The following is a 15675-nucleotide window of genomic DNA, read 5'->3' as shown; positions in this document are numbered from 1 at the left end:
GTCGAGATACGGGATAATGAGAATTCTGTCTTCCCGCAGGTGGGCAGTGATTTCCAGGACGAGCTTCGTGAAGAGACGGGGCGCAATTGCCAGGCCGAATGGTAAGGCCCTGAACTGCAGATGACGCACTGACCCCTCGAGCAACACCGCCACCCTGAGATATTTATGGAAGGGAGGAGCGATGGGAACATGATAATACGCGTCCTTCAGATCCAGGACAGCCATATGACAATTCGGGTAGACAGACTTGATTGTGGACTTCATTGATTCCATCTTGAAGGACAAGATCTGCAGGTGGCGGTTCAGGCCTTTGAGGTTTATGATGACCCGAAAGGAGCCGTCCGGTTTCCCGACCAAAAAGAGAGGGGAGTAAAACCCCTCTCCCCTTTCCGGCAATGGGACGTCTGTCAGGACCGCCCGGCGCAATAGGGACGTCACTTCCCCCTCCAAGGCATGTTGTTCGCTCGGGGACGTCCTCGGGGATGTCAGGAGAAAGCGCCTGGGAGGAACACTGCGGAATGGAAATGTCAGACCTGTGCGGACGATATTGAGAATCCACGGGCTCGAAGAAATACATTCCCAGGCCGGAAGAAAGTAGGTTAAACCCCCCCCCCCCCCCACCTGGGGAAGGGAGTCATTGGGAAAACTTCTTGGATTGGGAAGGGCCCTTGAACAAGAACCCCTTATCACCCTTCTTACGATCCGACCAGGTGCTTCTATTCCTGGGGGTAAACTGCTTCTTACGAAAGGACCGCTTGAAGGAGGGAAAGGACGGGGCTGGAAAATTCTTTTTTCTGTCCCCAGCCTTCTCAAGGACATTATCCAGAACTGATCAAAAAAGAAACTCGCCCTGACAGGGAATGGAACACAGCTTAGACTTAACCTGCAGATCCCCCGGGCAACATTTCAACCCGGGTGCCACGTTTGCTGGATAAACTGGCATCTGAGCCAGAGTCGCTCTTGCGACGCTCCGGTGGTTTCACCGCTTTCTTGCCAGCAGGAGGGGAGGAGGACTCACGCACCGAGTGCCGGTCCTCCTCACGGTGCCCATCTTTGTCCATACCTAACCCTGCCGTCAGAGCAACAAACACCTCCGTTCTGCAGGAGGACTGGAGCACTGTCCCCCAGCTCCGAGCGCCGTTTTTCAAACTGAGCGCTGTTCTCCCGCGCCTCCGGACCCACTTCCTGGATCTGACGTCACCGCCGACGACAGCGCATGTCAGGTGCAGCCGCCGCGCATGCGCAACGCCCGCACACAAAACCCGCCTCCAAGATGGCGGCGGCGTGCAGCACACGCGGCCGCGAGCAGCCCCGCCGCCCAGGAAGGACCGGCCGGCTGCTGTACTCACCTGCCGCCTGATGCACCGCACCCGCTCATGGACGCAACCCCCGGGGGTCAGCCATGGCGCCTCCAGGCACCCGAACGGAGCGAGGCAGGACCCATGCCGCCGCCAGAACCGCCCGTCGGGACCGGGTAAGATTGTCCGGAAGATCCACGGCCCTCCAGGGCCGTATCCTGAGATATCCGTCCAGGACAGGAAACCAAACTGAAGCGGCGAGAGGACCGCCCCTTTTTAACCTGAAGGTTTCCTGTCCTGGATGGGTGGATCCTCTGTCGTGGTGCCGTCATAGGGTGAGGGAAAAATCATGGACATATTGTTCCATTTGTACACAGCCACAAACCTGGCACTGATTGTCCACAATTTCACTGCAACCACAGATCTGCCGCAGATTTATCTCTGTGTGTGACAGGGCCTTAACATGCTATATTACCTACTGCAAACCATTCATTTTTACACACAATCCCATGTATTGGACGGTTGTTGGTTAAATGCATAGATCCATTATATGAACCAAGAACCATGTAGTCTAATAATGATAAATGTAACAATAATATCTAAAACAGTTGCCACATACCTGGTCTTCATAGCCTTCAGTCTTTACTGGGGTGAACTGGTCCAAGTTATATTGTGCAAAGGCACTAGGGTACATAAAAATGTTACAACTCAACTTGTAGAAATTCAAAGTCTCACCATCGATATCAGTAACAGTCATGTGCCTGAACCATTATTACTGCAGGTCTTGTACAATGCTGTCACAAAACTTTAAAGAGATACCGTATTTTTCGGATTATAAGACACACTTTTCCTCCCAAAACTTTGAGAGGAAAATGAGGGGTGCGTCTTAAAATCCGAATGTAGCTTACCGGGCAGTTGTGCAGAGGGGTCAAAGGAGGCAGGGAGATGCTCCGAGCAGTGCACTGTGCTGATGGCGCTGCTGGTCTGTGCGACGCTGTTCTGGATCGGGCCGAGCCGCTCAGTCCTGCTCATGTGCCCGCACAGAGCAGCGCGCGGCCCCGCACAGAGCAGCGCGCGGCCCCGCACAGAGCAGCGCGCGGCCCCGCACAGAGCAGCGCGCGGCCCCGCACAGAGCAGCGCGCGGCCCCGCACAGAGCAGCGCGCGGCCCCGCACAGAGCAGCGCGCGGCCCCGCACAGAGCAGCGCGCGGCCCCGCACAGAGCAGCGCGCGGCCCCGCACAGAGCAGCGCGCGGCCCCGCACAGAGCAGCGCGCGGCCCCGCACAGAGCAGCGCGCGCAGTGAGTATCTGGGCCCCCCCTCTATACTACTTGCAGTACTCCAGTATCGCCCCTGCCTCCTGTGACCCCCGCTCCTCTGCAGGCCCCCCTCCCTGGTAAGACACCAAATTATAAATGGACCTCATATTTGTTTTTGGTTTTTTTTTTACCTTTTTTTCCCTCCAAATTTGTGGTGCGTCTTATAAAACGAAAGATACGGTAACTTCTCCAGTTTACGCATATTAAACTGGCCACATCAGGGAATAGTGGCTGCACATCTGAGGAGAGCTTAGTTTTTATTTTTCTCCTGCTGAAATATTAACCTGTAAAATTCAGGTTATAATTGATGGAGTGATAGGTGTTAGCAGAGATTTGTCTCTGGGGGTGTGTACTCCTTCCCAGGGCCGACTCCAGGTTTTTGTGGGCCCCGGGCGGAAGAGTCTCACTGGGCCCTATCCGCATGCAGACACACAAATACGTACACATACAGGCACACGTACATATACATATTTGAAGACAAACTCACAATAATACTTATAAACCGACAAATCTATACAGAGTTATATACACCGACATACATAGTAGATACACATCATGCATGCATACAGACACATTCCCGCTTGTCTCCATCCAGCTCGTCCTGGGCATGTGGCTGTGCTGCATGATGGCCGTCACTAACAGACATGGCCGCGCACAGTGCACACTGACACTGCTGTATAAACATCACAGGAGGGGCAGGGAGCTTCAATATATACATCACAGGAGGGGCATAGACACTACTGGAGGGCATAGATGTTATTGGAGTAACAAACAACTCTGGGGGTATACACATTACTGGGGTGGGTTGCATAGTGGTCTGGGGGGGCCGCACAGATTGCTATGGGGGGGGGGGGGGGGGGGGGAGGACATGCACAGCTCTGATCCATACATTTACACTCACACAGCTCTGCTACACCCCCCCCCCCCCCCCCCCCGATAGCACTGTTGCACACATGTCTGCTGCATATGTACAGACACACACAGCTCTGCTGTCCAAAGACACACGCTACTAATAATAATAATAATAATAATATTAATAATAATAAATATACATACACACACACATCTCTGCTGCCAAAACAGCACATATTCACAAAGCTCTGCTGCACACACAGCTCTAATGCCCAGAGTAAATACACACTCTGCTGCCTAAAGAGTATATATGCACACAGCTCTACTGCACACATCGCTCTGTTGCCCACACTCAGCTCTGCTGCACATAGAGACACACACGGCTCTGCTGCCTCCGGACACACACTTGGCTCCTATGTGAAACATGTTTTGACAGGGTTGCTATCCTCACTGATCTCACTGCATACACTTTTCCTCTCACAGTAGTCGGGGTGAGCAGTGCAGTACAGCAGAGCTAAGCTTTGCCTCACTACAAACACTCCTGCAGCTCTCCTCTCACATCGTCTGCCATGAGATGAAAGCTGTAGTAGTATTCGTAAACTCACACAGCTCTACAGTGAGAGCAAACTATCATTACATAGTGCACAAGGAAAATAATCCGCTCTAAGCAACTGTGGGTGTGTTCTTTTTTCCCTACTATGTTCCTGCATATGATTGGTAAACTTCATGCAGGGGAAAACGTACACTCCCTTTGGATATTTTGGAAAAATCTCCTTTGGACTTTAATATTTACCGGAACTTTACAAGCCAATATCTCTGCAACAGAGAGGTGGGAGGGTGGGGGTTGGGGGGGTTTTAGCTATGTTTTATTTAGCACTAGCTGTAGCACCCGGGCGTTGCCCGGGATAGTAACTGTCTGTCTGCCTCTTGCCCCGGCCGTCTCTTGCCGCCTCTTTCCCCATCTGTGTCCGTCTTTTTCTGTCTCTATCCAGCTCTCCACAGACATCCTATAACCTCATGCATAAGCTTCAACTAACAGTTTATTTTGTTCCTATAGCAACCACTGACAGTTGCTATTAATAACCTATAGCTCCCACCTCCATTCAGTTTAATGGCGGCAGGATTTTAGAGACTAACTGTAAAGCGCGGGGTTACATTTTTCTGTCAAAACATAGTCTTCGACGTTCCCTGGGTCACTTGAGCCATCTGTGCAAAATTTCGGGATTGTAAATGCGACGGTGCGGATTCCTTTAGCGGACATACGGACACACACACAGTCAGCTTTATATATTCAATTGCAGCCACTATTCCATGATGTGCCAATTTAACATGCTTAAAAAGCATCACCTGTTTAGCATCGCTACTTTCTGAAAAAGCCGATAAAAACAAATCAAAAAAAAAAAAAAAAAAATCGGTAAACAAGGCAATGAGAGAAAAAAAAACAAAAAAAAAACTGCTGACTTGCTGTTTCTTGGCCACCGCAACAACAGAAAGAAGAAATTAACAAGCAGCGAACAAAAAATATATACCCCAATATTATATTAATAAGAACACTGGTTTGGGGAGCATATCTGAAAGTAGTAAACATTACAGCTCTCGGAAAGTCGTTATTATTATTAATTTTAATTATTTTGTTTAACAAAATTTCATATTTTTTTCCACTACTTAAAATAAAAAATATATGTATGTTTGGCATCTGCGTAATCATATTGACTTGGGGAACCATACTGCTGGGTCCGCTGTACATTTCTTCCTGCTTTCCATTACATCATATGAAAAGTACAATTTGTCCCACAAAAACAAGTCTTCACACAGCGCGTCATTAAGGGGTTACAGCAGCGTGCAGGCAGAATGGCGCTGTCAGAGATTGACAGTGACATTTAACAGGTTAAATTAAATTCAGCCATTTACCAGCACAGATGCAGGCTCGGAGTGCTAATTAGCATAGTACATCATACGTCGTTAAGGAGTTAACTAAACCTGAAAAGCTACACTTCAACTACATGTTATTTAATTTTAAAGGGAACCTGTCACCACTCTTTAGGTGTATAAGCTGCGGCCACCACCACCGGGCTCTTATATACAGCATTCTAACATGCTGTATATAAGAGCCCAGGCCGGGGGTATAACAAAAAACACTTAATACTTACCTAACGGTCGCGCGGTTGGCCATATGGGCATCTGTTCTTCGGTGCCAGCGCCGCCTCTTTCGGCCATCTTCGTCCTCTTTCTGAAGCCTGTGTGCATGACGCGTCTACATCATACACACTCGCCGATCCTGCGCAGGCGCACTACAATACTTTGATCTGCCCTGCTCAGGACCTGAATGTCGGCGAGTGTGGATGACATCGCACCGTCATGCACCGCAGCTTCAGAAGATGGAGGACGAAGGTGGCCGAAAGAGGCAGCGCCAGCACCGGACAATGGAGACGCCCATAAGGCCCACCGCGTGACCGTTAGTTAAGTATTATAAAGTGTTTATGCTCTCACAGCAGCCTGGGCTCTTACATACTGTACAGCATGTTAGAATGCTGTATATAAGAGCCCGGTGGTGGTGGCTGCAACTTATAGGGCAAAAAACTGGTGACAGGTTCCCTTTCAATAAAAAAAATAGTGGCAATCAGAGGCCAAAACATGAAGATTCAGTCACTGTCCAAATATTTCTGGACCTAGTTGCATCTGGCCTGAATGCCTGCATTTACTAAACCCTCCCCAAACTAGGAAATGGGGAACTCTGAAATACAAGTACATGGAAATACCAGAAATATGGCAGGACTTATAAACTGATACTTACTGAGCAGCACCTTCCCTGAGTAAATTATCGTTGTTCAGCAGGAACCGAACATCTGCAGAAGAAAACATTTCAAGGAAGAATTAATGTGAAACAAGATTTATATTGACAAATAAAGAGCACAAATTTTCACAAAAAAAAAAAAATGTACTATTACAGTGTTCTCTCCACTTACAGAGGGTATTTTCTTTCCTTAAAGCATGTAATATTTTCTCTCCCTTCACTTTCAAAGGGTAGTACAGTATTTTCTCTCCCTTTACTTGGAGGGTAACACCACCCAAAGCCCAGTGACTCACGATGACTGAGGTCGGCCGCGGTGATGTCACGTGAGCAGGAAGTTGACGTGACATCACCGGATCACCGAGGTCACGGGTCAGGCGATTGAGAAGAGCGGACTGCAATAGCACTGCTCACAAGCACTATTGGCAACACAAGGTATTTGAGAGAAGCCTTGTCTCTCAACATAATATCATTGTGGCCAATAATAAATATGGGTGAACCACTTCTTTAACTCCTTTAAGACTAATACGCGCTATGTCCGTCGTGAGACATTTCCCTACCTTTGATGCGGACTCGCATGCAGAGCCCGCATCTTTCCCTGCAGATGAAGGCTGAATCATTCAGCCTTCATCTGCCTCTTCCACCCCCAGCTGTAAACCTGTTTAATGCTGCGATCAATCTCTGAAAGCTGCATTTAACACGCGCTGATACGTGGGGTGTGCTCTTCTGAACGGTCATTGGCATATACGCAACGCAAACGAGGGACATCGATAAATTGTCATGATAACCCGTGTGTCACAGTGATCCTGTGAAAACCAGTCCATGACCGGCATACATAGGATACTGTGATTTCTTCTATATCTATATACAGCAATGCTGTGACATTGCTTGCTGTATATAGAACAAATGACCAGACTTTTACAAGCTCAATTGCCTAAGGCTGCTTTCACACTTCCGTTGTTTTGCATCAGTCACAATCCATTTTGTGACTGAAGTGACAGATGCGTTTGAAATTGTGGTGCAACTGATAGGATGGATCAGTTAAAAAAACTGGTCCTCTGTAGAAGTTTGTACCTGGCAAAGAGAATCCAGCTATGGCCGTAGGTAACCTGAGTGACGTCACCGCCGACGGCGCAACTCACTTCAGTTGCTCCGTGGAGCTCACAGAGAGTGGTCATGCTCTACAACCACTCCTGTCAGCTTCCGATGTAGCAGAGCTGAAAGCGTCATGGGACCTCATGTGGATTACGCCAGACCTGGAGGGTATTTGAGGATTAATGAAGTGGTGGAAAAGGGTGTTTTCATGTCTTATTTTAAATAAAGGATTTTTCGGTGTTTGTTCATTTACTTTCACTACAGATTAATCATGGGAGGGGGGGAAACACTGAAATATAAAGAGCCTTTACAACGGATCAAAGCCTCAGGCTCAACGACTTTACAACTGTAAATAAGGAAAATTTGGACGAGTCTTACCACAAATGAGAACATGACAGAAGTAAAGAGAAGTGAACGGGGAGAGGGGAAGATCGGAGAAGAGATGGGGATGTGGATCAGTGAAGAGAGAGACACGGAGGGGTGTGTGATGACCGGGAAGGAAGCCTCAACTGTTGAACCTGAAAGGGGAAAGTAAATGGTTTCTGGGGGTGATGCATGCCAAGGAGTCTGATCACTGGGAGTTAAAGCTAGGAACTTGGGGTCAGAGAGGAAGACCTCCCACGTGAGCCATTTAGAGGAAGTTTCCACTATCTGACCTCGTGACTGGGTCATTACCATCTCCATACGGTGTACTGTATTCACTTCTGTCGCCCATTCCACTATAGTCGGGGGAGTGGAGTCTTTCCAACGTCGTGGGATCACTGTCTTGGCGGCCTGGAGGAGATGTCCTGTGAGGGTTTTTTTCTCTGATATTGTAAACAAACAGCAGGGCTGCCTCGGGGCGACTAGGGATTATGATCCCCGTAACCTCTTGGACAGCCTCCAATACTTTGCTCCAGAAGGCCGTCAGGCTCGAGCAGGACCACCAGATATGGGCCATGGTACCGCCCTGAGCTCCGCAGCGCCAACATGCATAAGAGGACCCCAGGGCTGAAGCAGGCGTTTACTCAATGGTAATGAGTGTACAGATTTCAGTGTTTGTTTGGTACTGTAGGACATTACTATTTTATGTTTAGTGAAGAGCGGCCAACTCCACGGCAGGGTTGGGACTGATAAGGGGCACAAGTCATGCGCCAGCCGTACCCAGAGCTTCGATCCATAATTATGTAAGAGATCTAAGACCCTGGCGTGGGCAGCCGCCAGGTAGTATCGCTGGCAGCAGGGAAGCCCCGCTCCTCCCGCCCCCTTGGTCCTAGTCAGAACATTACTCCCAAGTCGGGGTCATCCCTTGCACCACACAAATTGATTGAATGAACGCTGTAACTTTACCCAATAAGACGCCGGGACATATACCGGAACAGTCTGAAGTAAATAGAGCAGTCTGGGTAGGGCTGTCATCCTAAGGGAGCTAATCCTGCCAAACCACGAGAGGGTACCTCGATGCCAGGAAGCCAAGTCCCTCTCAAGCCTAGACAGAAAACTTTGAAAATTTAGTTGGAAAAGTCTGTTTACGTCAGATGGGATAACAATACCTAGGTATCCAATACTACCATTAGTTGGCCATTTAAAGGGGAAATTTGGTTTTACGACGTTAACCACTTCTTGGGGAAGTGATATGTTCAGAGCTTCTGATTTATCAAAATTGATTTTAAAATTGGACCACTTGCTGAAGCGGTTTAGTTCCTGCATTAGGGATGGAAGAGAGGTCAGTGGGTTTTGCAAATATATGAGGAGGTCGTCTGCAATTTTGATCCCTTGTAATGTCGGGGTTGAGTCGGATGGCCGACAACAGATGTTCCATGACTAAGATGTAAAGTAATGGGGATAGGGGGCACCCCTGTAGAGTCCCATTATAAATGTTAAAGGGCCTCGACAAACTGCCATTAATTTTAAGATATGCGTTCGGGAAGCGATATAGGGCCAGAATTTTGGATGAGAAGGCTGGGTCGAAGCCGATGTGGGTCAGGGTCTGTGAGAGTGAGTGCAAAGAAATTCTATCGAATGCCTTTTCGGCGTCTAATGATAACATCATCATGGGGATTTTTTGGGTGTGGGCATGTTGAATCAGGTCTAGAGTTTTGAGGGTATTATCCCTTCCTTCCCTACCAGGGACAAATCCAAAGTGATCCAAATGCACCAAATCTGGCAGATGGGGATTGAGTCTGTTTGCGAGAAGCTTAGCGTATATTTTTAAATCCACATTAAGCAGTGATATTGGTCTGAAGCTGCTACACACGGTGGGATCCTTTCCAGCTTTTCAGAGTGAGGCCACATGGGCCGTCGTGGCGTGGGGGGGGGAATGGAATCTCGTCTGAAATGGTATTAAAAGAGAGGAGCATCAGGGGCGCAATCTGTGCTGCAAATGCTTTATAAAATTTGGCAGGGAATCCGTCTGGGCCGGGGCTCTTGTTACTGGGTGTATCACGGATTACTGTCAGGACGTCCTCCAGTAGAAAAGGGCTCTTAAGGTCTACAATTGTGGTCCTGTTGAAAGGTTTAAAGGGAGAAGGCATTGAAGGGGGCTCACAGTTTACTTCAAGAGGCCCCGGGGTCAGATTATATAATTTGGAATAATAAGTGTGGAAGGCATTAGAGATATCAGGAGTAGCGTATAGCAGTTCATCTCGAGAGTTCTTTACGCAGGGAATAGTGTGGGCTCTCCCTTCTTTTAATGCATTGGCCAGCAATCTGCCCGGCTTGTCCCCAAACTCGTAGAATTTTCCCCTCCCCACCTGCAACAGACGCTGATATACCGAATCTAGCAGTTTCTTGACCTCCAGTCTGGGACTCTGCATATTTTGTCTAATATTCAAGAATAATATTAAGGTAAAAATGTAAAGCTAACACTATTACATACCATTGAACACTTCATTAAACTCTCCTGGAGGCGCATGAATGATGAATTTTGCTGCGACACGTACCTAAAAACAAAAAGGAAAACAAAATTTGTAAGAAATGTAAGTCATTTCCAGGAAAGATTGAGTCAGTCTCCACTGGGACGGGCAATACAGTGCCCCAGGACACGCATCTCCTAATGCTGCAGAATACAATGTGTGCAGCACTTTCAATGTCACAAATGTTTAGAACAAGCAAGATTGTTATCTAATGCTGCCCCCAACTGTCCCATGAGGTCACGTGGAGAACTAAATGTGGAAATAAATGTACAATAATCACCGCGAAAGCTAACCAGACACACACAAAGTAGTGGTTTATCTGACCGCTCTCTCCAGGGTTAGGAGCTTTGCAATCTGCAGTCTGGCTTGCCAACACACTTATGTTTATGACTGGCCACACTAATCATTGGGCTTCTGACTTATTGACACCCTCAATATTCACTAGAAGAAAAGGATAAGCTTGTAAAATATAGTGACTCATTTTACCTGCACACAGTGCCACTTCCACCTGAGAGCAGTGCAGGAAGCATTTCCCTACTGGCAGAAAAGCTGGTCATGAGCGACCTGGACCAATTCAAATATGAAATGGTTGGAACCGTATGTAAAGGCAGGGGGAAAAGAAAAAAACAAAACCCCACTCATACTAAAAAATAAATTATGAAATTTATATATCTACCTACAAGTGCATCTCAATAAATTAGAATATCATCAAAAAGTTAATTTCAGTAATTCAATACAAAACACATTATATAGTCCTTACACACAGAATAATCTATTTCAAGTGTTTATTTCTGTTAATGTTGATGATCATGGCTTACAGCCAATGAAAACCCAAAAGTCATTATCTCAGAAAATTAGAATATTACATAAGACCAACTGAAAAAATGATTTTACACTCAGAAATGTTGGCCTACTGAGAAGTATGTAGAGTAAATGCACGCAATACTTGGTTGGGGTTCCTTTTGCATGAATTAGTGCATCAATGCGGCGTGGTATGGAGGCGATCAGCCTGTGGCACTGCTAAGGCGTTATGGAAGCCCAGGTTGCTTTGATAGCAACCTTCAGCTCGTCTGCATTGTTGGTCTGGTGTCTCATCTTCGTCTTGACAATACCTCAGATTCTCTATGGGGTTTAGGTCAGGCGAGTTTGCTGGCCAATTAAGCACAGTGATACTGTGGTTATTAAACCAGGTATTGGTACTTTTGGCAGTGTGGACACGTGCCAAGTCCTGCTGGAAAATGAAATTTCCATCTCCAAAAAGCTTGACGGCAGAGGGAAACATGGAATGCTCTATATTTCCTGGTATTTGGTCTTGATAAAACACAGTGGATGTACACCGGCAGATCACTGATTGTGGAAACTTCACACTAGACCTCAAGCAGCTTGGATTCTGGCCTCTCCACTCTTCCTCCAGACTCAGGGACCTTGATATACAATTGAAATGCAAAATTTACTTTTATCTGAAAAACACACCTTGTACCACTGAGCAACAGTCCAGTTCTTCTCCTTGGCCCTGGTAACACACTTCTGGCGTTGTCTACTGGTCATGAGTGGCTTGACACAAGGAATGCAACAGTTGTAGCCAAGTCTTGGATACGTCTGTGTGGTGGCTCTTGAAGCACTGACTCCAGAAGCAGTCTACTCCTTGTGAATTGCCACCAAATTTTTGAATGGCCTTTTCTTAACAATCCTATCAAGGCTGCGGTTGCTTGTGCACCTTTTTCTACCACACTTTTTTCTTCCACTTAACTTCCCATTAATTAATATGCTTGGATACAGCACTCTGAACAGTCAACATCTTTAGCAATGACCTTTTGTGGCTTAACCTCCTTGCAGAATGTGTAAAAGACTGCCTTCTGGACATCTGTCAACTCAGCAGTCTTTCCCATGATTGTGTAGCCTACTGAACCAGACTAAGAGCCCATTTTAAACACTTATGAAGCCTTTTCAGGTGTTTTATGGTAGTTATTCTAATTTTTGGAGATAATGACTTTTCGGTTTTCATTGGCTATAAGGCATAATCATCAACATTAATAGAAATAAACACTTGAACTAGATTGCTCTGTTTGTAATGATTATATACGTTTCCCTTTTTGTATTGAATTACTGAAATAGAATATCATCAAAAGGTTAATGTAATTTATTGAGATGCACTTATATCTGTATCGTGTTTCTCCGAAAATAAGAGGGTCATATTTTCTTTCATCTGACACGTGGGCTAGGGTTTAAATCAACATTTATTCAGATGTAATCATATCACATTCTGGAACATCAACATAACTCCCCAAACCCTGTGTGTAACTTCACCTGAGTTCATTGAGGTTCCCCTGTGGCCAGGTTACCTGCAGTCACAGGTGGAGGCCCATGGGAACCTCCAGCTGTGGTCGCGGTTAACCTGAGTGATGTCACCACTCATCACATGGCTCACTGAGCCTCTGCCTGAATCTCACAGCGGGCAGTCATGTTATATGGCCGCTCAGAGTGAATTCAGATGTAGCAGAGCTGGAATCGTCATGGGATCTCATGTGGATTATATCAAACATGGGTATTTTTGGGGTTAATAGGGGTGTGAAAGAGGGTTTTTTTGTATTTTATTTCAAATAAAGGACTTTTTGGGTGTATTTATTTCTTTTACTTACAGATTACTGATGGGGGGGGGCTCAGACGTCTGCCATTACTAATCTAGGGCATGTTGGCAGCTGTGAGCTGACATTAACCCCTTATTACCGTGATTGCCACTGCACCAGGGCAATCGGGAAGAGGGGGGTAAGATGCTGGGGTTAATGAATGCGACAATCCTGGGTGGCTGCAAACCAATATTTTTATTTTCAGGGCCCCAATAAGCATGAGTCTCTTCAGCCTGAGAATTCCCAGCCCCAGCTGTCTTTATCTTGGCTGGGTATCAAAATTTCTAACAACAAAACTGCACCAAAAACTTCAGCGTGTGCATAAAGCCATAGATTCCTGCTTTAGAGTCATGCTTACAGGCCATTTTTACCATACTGTGAACATTAAAAAAAAAACAAAACAAAAAGTTATGGATCATGGAACAAAAGAGGGGATAAAAAAAACAAAACAAAAGTGCAAAAACAAAGTTCCCAAGCCATTATAAAGGTTAATGGGCTTTTTTGATATGAACACAATATTCTGTATGACTACAGTAGAAACTTCCTAGATGACATGAGTTTATCTTCATCATTAATAGACAACTTTAAAAGACTTAGGCTATGTGTCCATGGTAGAATGTACCTGCGGATTTTTCTGCATGAAAATCCGCGACTTTCGCGGCAAATCCGCACCTTATTTTTGCCGCGGATTTTGATGCGGATTTTTTTTTTTCCCATTCTATACCCAAAATCCACACCAAAATCCGCAACAATAATTGACATGCTGCAGATTTTTCCGGCTCAAAATCCGCGGCAAATCCGCCGCGGAAAAATCCGCAGCATGGACACAGCATTTCCAAAATGCCATTGAAATGGCTTGGAAGTGCCGCTGCTGCAGGTTTTCGGAAAATCCGTGGTAAATCCGTGGTAAATCCGCGGCAAAATCCGCAGCGTGGGCACATAGCCTTAGCAATGCTATATCACTGTTTAGCATCTAAAACAATTAAGAACACTCTTACAGGGGGTTTCCACTTTGGGAAATCCCTAACCAACCCCATTCTGGAACATCTCAACAGTTAATTTATGTGGAAACCAACTCAATTCTCCTGTATCGTCACTAAGTGTGAAATTAAACCCTTTATAATTCCTGTTCCGATAAATGAGCTGTCCATGTAATGCAGGAAAGGACAGGGAGCCACTATGTAACCTCTCTCCTGTAGCCAAGAGGTGAAGGTCCAAAATAGAGGGCTCTCTCCTAATTTAAAATGGCCTCACATAAGATATCAAAAAGACATTTCTAAGCTGAACTAGCTGTAAACACACTAGATACTGAGGCACGAGCTGATACAACAGACGCAGCAGATCTCAGTGACAGCGCTGTGCAGTAACATTCCTGACAATTCCCAATCTGGAATCCGCCCTCCTTCAGTAATCATCTACGTAACACAAGGCTCCAGTGCTCATTGCAATCATGTCAGGGCCTGATATTCTACTCCAATGCCTCCTTTCTGCCAGTACTGGTCCCTCTTCAGCTGCACTTCTGATGGCAGAGAAGTGCTCTGTAAGCAGGTCTAAAATTAAAGGCCGCACACTGATCTCCGGGCAGGATCTTCACATGGGATACACATTCAGGGTGACAATCTTCCTAGGCAATAACGCAATCATGGCCTGACTTTACATACAGATTACACTACAACCACTTCCTCCTACATCTTATACTACAAACCAATAGCATCACCAGTGTGACAGTGGCTTATGTGTCCATTTATGGCAATAATGACTACATGACACGGGCAGGGAAGGGACAGGCACACCCTCATACTTCAGCCTACAGAGCAGCAAACAGTAAGGATCAGGGGACAAAACCAGAGAAATAACTATATAATAACAGGATATAATAGACAGGTACAGGTGCCACCTTACAGCGCCTTCATTAGGTCCTGCCATACAGCGGTGCTCAATCAGTGGCAATGGTAGATGCAGAAATGCTGGGACGTGTGCTCCCTTGTTTGTCACACCTTTCAGGGGTTTTTTTTCCATTTAACAAATTTATGACAAAAAAAGCAACAGACATTAGATTGGCGATCTTCAGCTCATCCAAAACCTATGGCGGCTGCAAGACTTTCAGTTTTAGGCTGGACTCACACGAGCGTATGGCATCTGATGCGAGAGCATCGGATGCGATATGCTAATGTCCCCCGGCTCAGGCTCTGCTGCGAGCCGAGTGTCATGCGACTGTAACCCGATCTTGCGATCAGGTCACAGCTGTGAAGCTGAGTGCAGGCGCTGCGGAGGAGAGGGAGGGGTTAATCCTCCCATCTCCTCCACTGTCAGCCTGTGCGTAGATCGCACTGCACTGGGATAACATCCGAGTGCAGTCCGATGTATCTCTCGCATCCATTCACTTGAATGGGTGCGAGAGATACGGCGGTAGCAGCAAAACGCAGCATGCTGCCGCTTTTCTCGCATCCAGAATCTGGATGCGAGAAAAGCTGACTAACAGCTCAACCTCATTGCCTAACATTGGTCAGAGTGCAATGCGAGAATTTCTCGCATTGCACTCCTCCGATTTTCACGCTCGTGTGAGCGTACCCTTAGGGGAAACATTGGCTTGAAAATAATCATTTTCCACAGATCACACACTGTGCAGAACCTATGGGCACATTGGTCGTGGCAGAAAATTCACAGAAAGCAAAGCAAGATTGTATAGACACGACATGCAGGGAATACAAATAAACATTAGCTCTAAGGGGTGCTTCACACACAGCGAGCTCACTGCCGAGATCGCTGCTGAGTCACGTTTTTTGTGACGCAGCAGTGAC

At 46.5% G+C, this 15675-nt stretch overlaps 1 protein-coding gene across 1 annotated transcript in view; it reads right to left on the bottom strand.

Moving 5' to 3' along the window:
- CAPZA2 (capping actin protein of muscle Z-line subunit alpha 2) overlaps positions 1 to 15675 on the bottom strand; it is a 45742-nt gene that overhangs the window by 19346 nt on the left and 10721 nt on the right. Inside the window, exons 2-4 of the mRNA XM_075345035.1 lie at positions 10211 to 10274; positions 6262 to 6313; positions 1918 to 1981 (exon numbers count right to left, since the gene is read on the bottom strand). Coding sequence (XP_075201150.1) covers positions 1918 to 1981; positions 6262 to 6313; positions 10211 to 10274 — 180 coding nt within the window. The remainder of the gene's footprint in view (positions 1 to 1917; positions 1982 to 6261; positions 6314 to 10210; positions 10275 to 15675) is intronic.

This window comes from Anomaloglossus baeobatrachus, chromosome 4 (assembly GCF_048569485.1).
Source record: "Anomaloglossus baeobatrachus isolate aAnoBae1 chromosome 4, aAnoBae1.hap1, whole genome shotgun sequence".
NCBI lineage: Eukaryota > Metazoa > Chordata > Amphibia > Anura > Aromobatidae > Anomaloglossus > Anomaloglossus baeobatrachus.
Note: the sequence above shows the minus strand (reverse complement) of the source record. Positions and strands in the feature narration are given on the sequence as shown.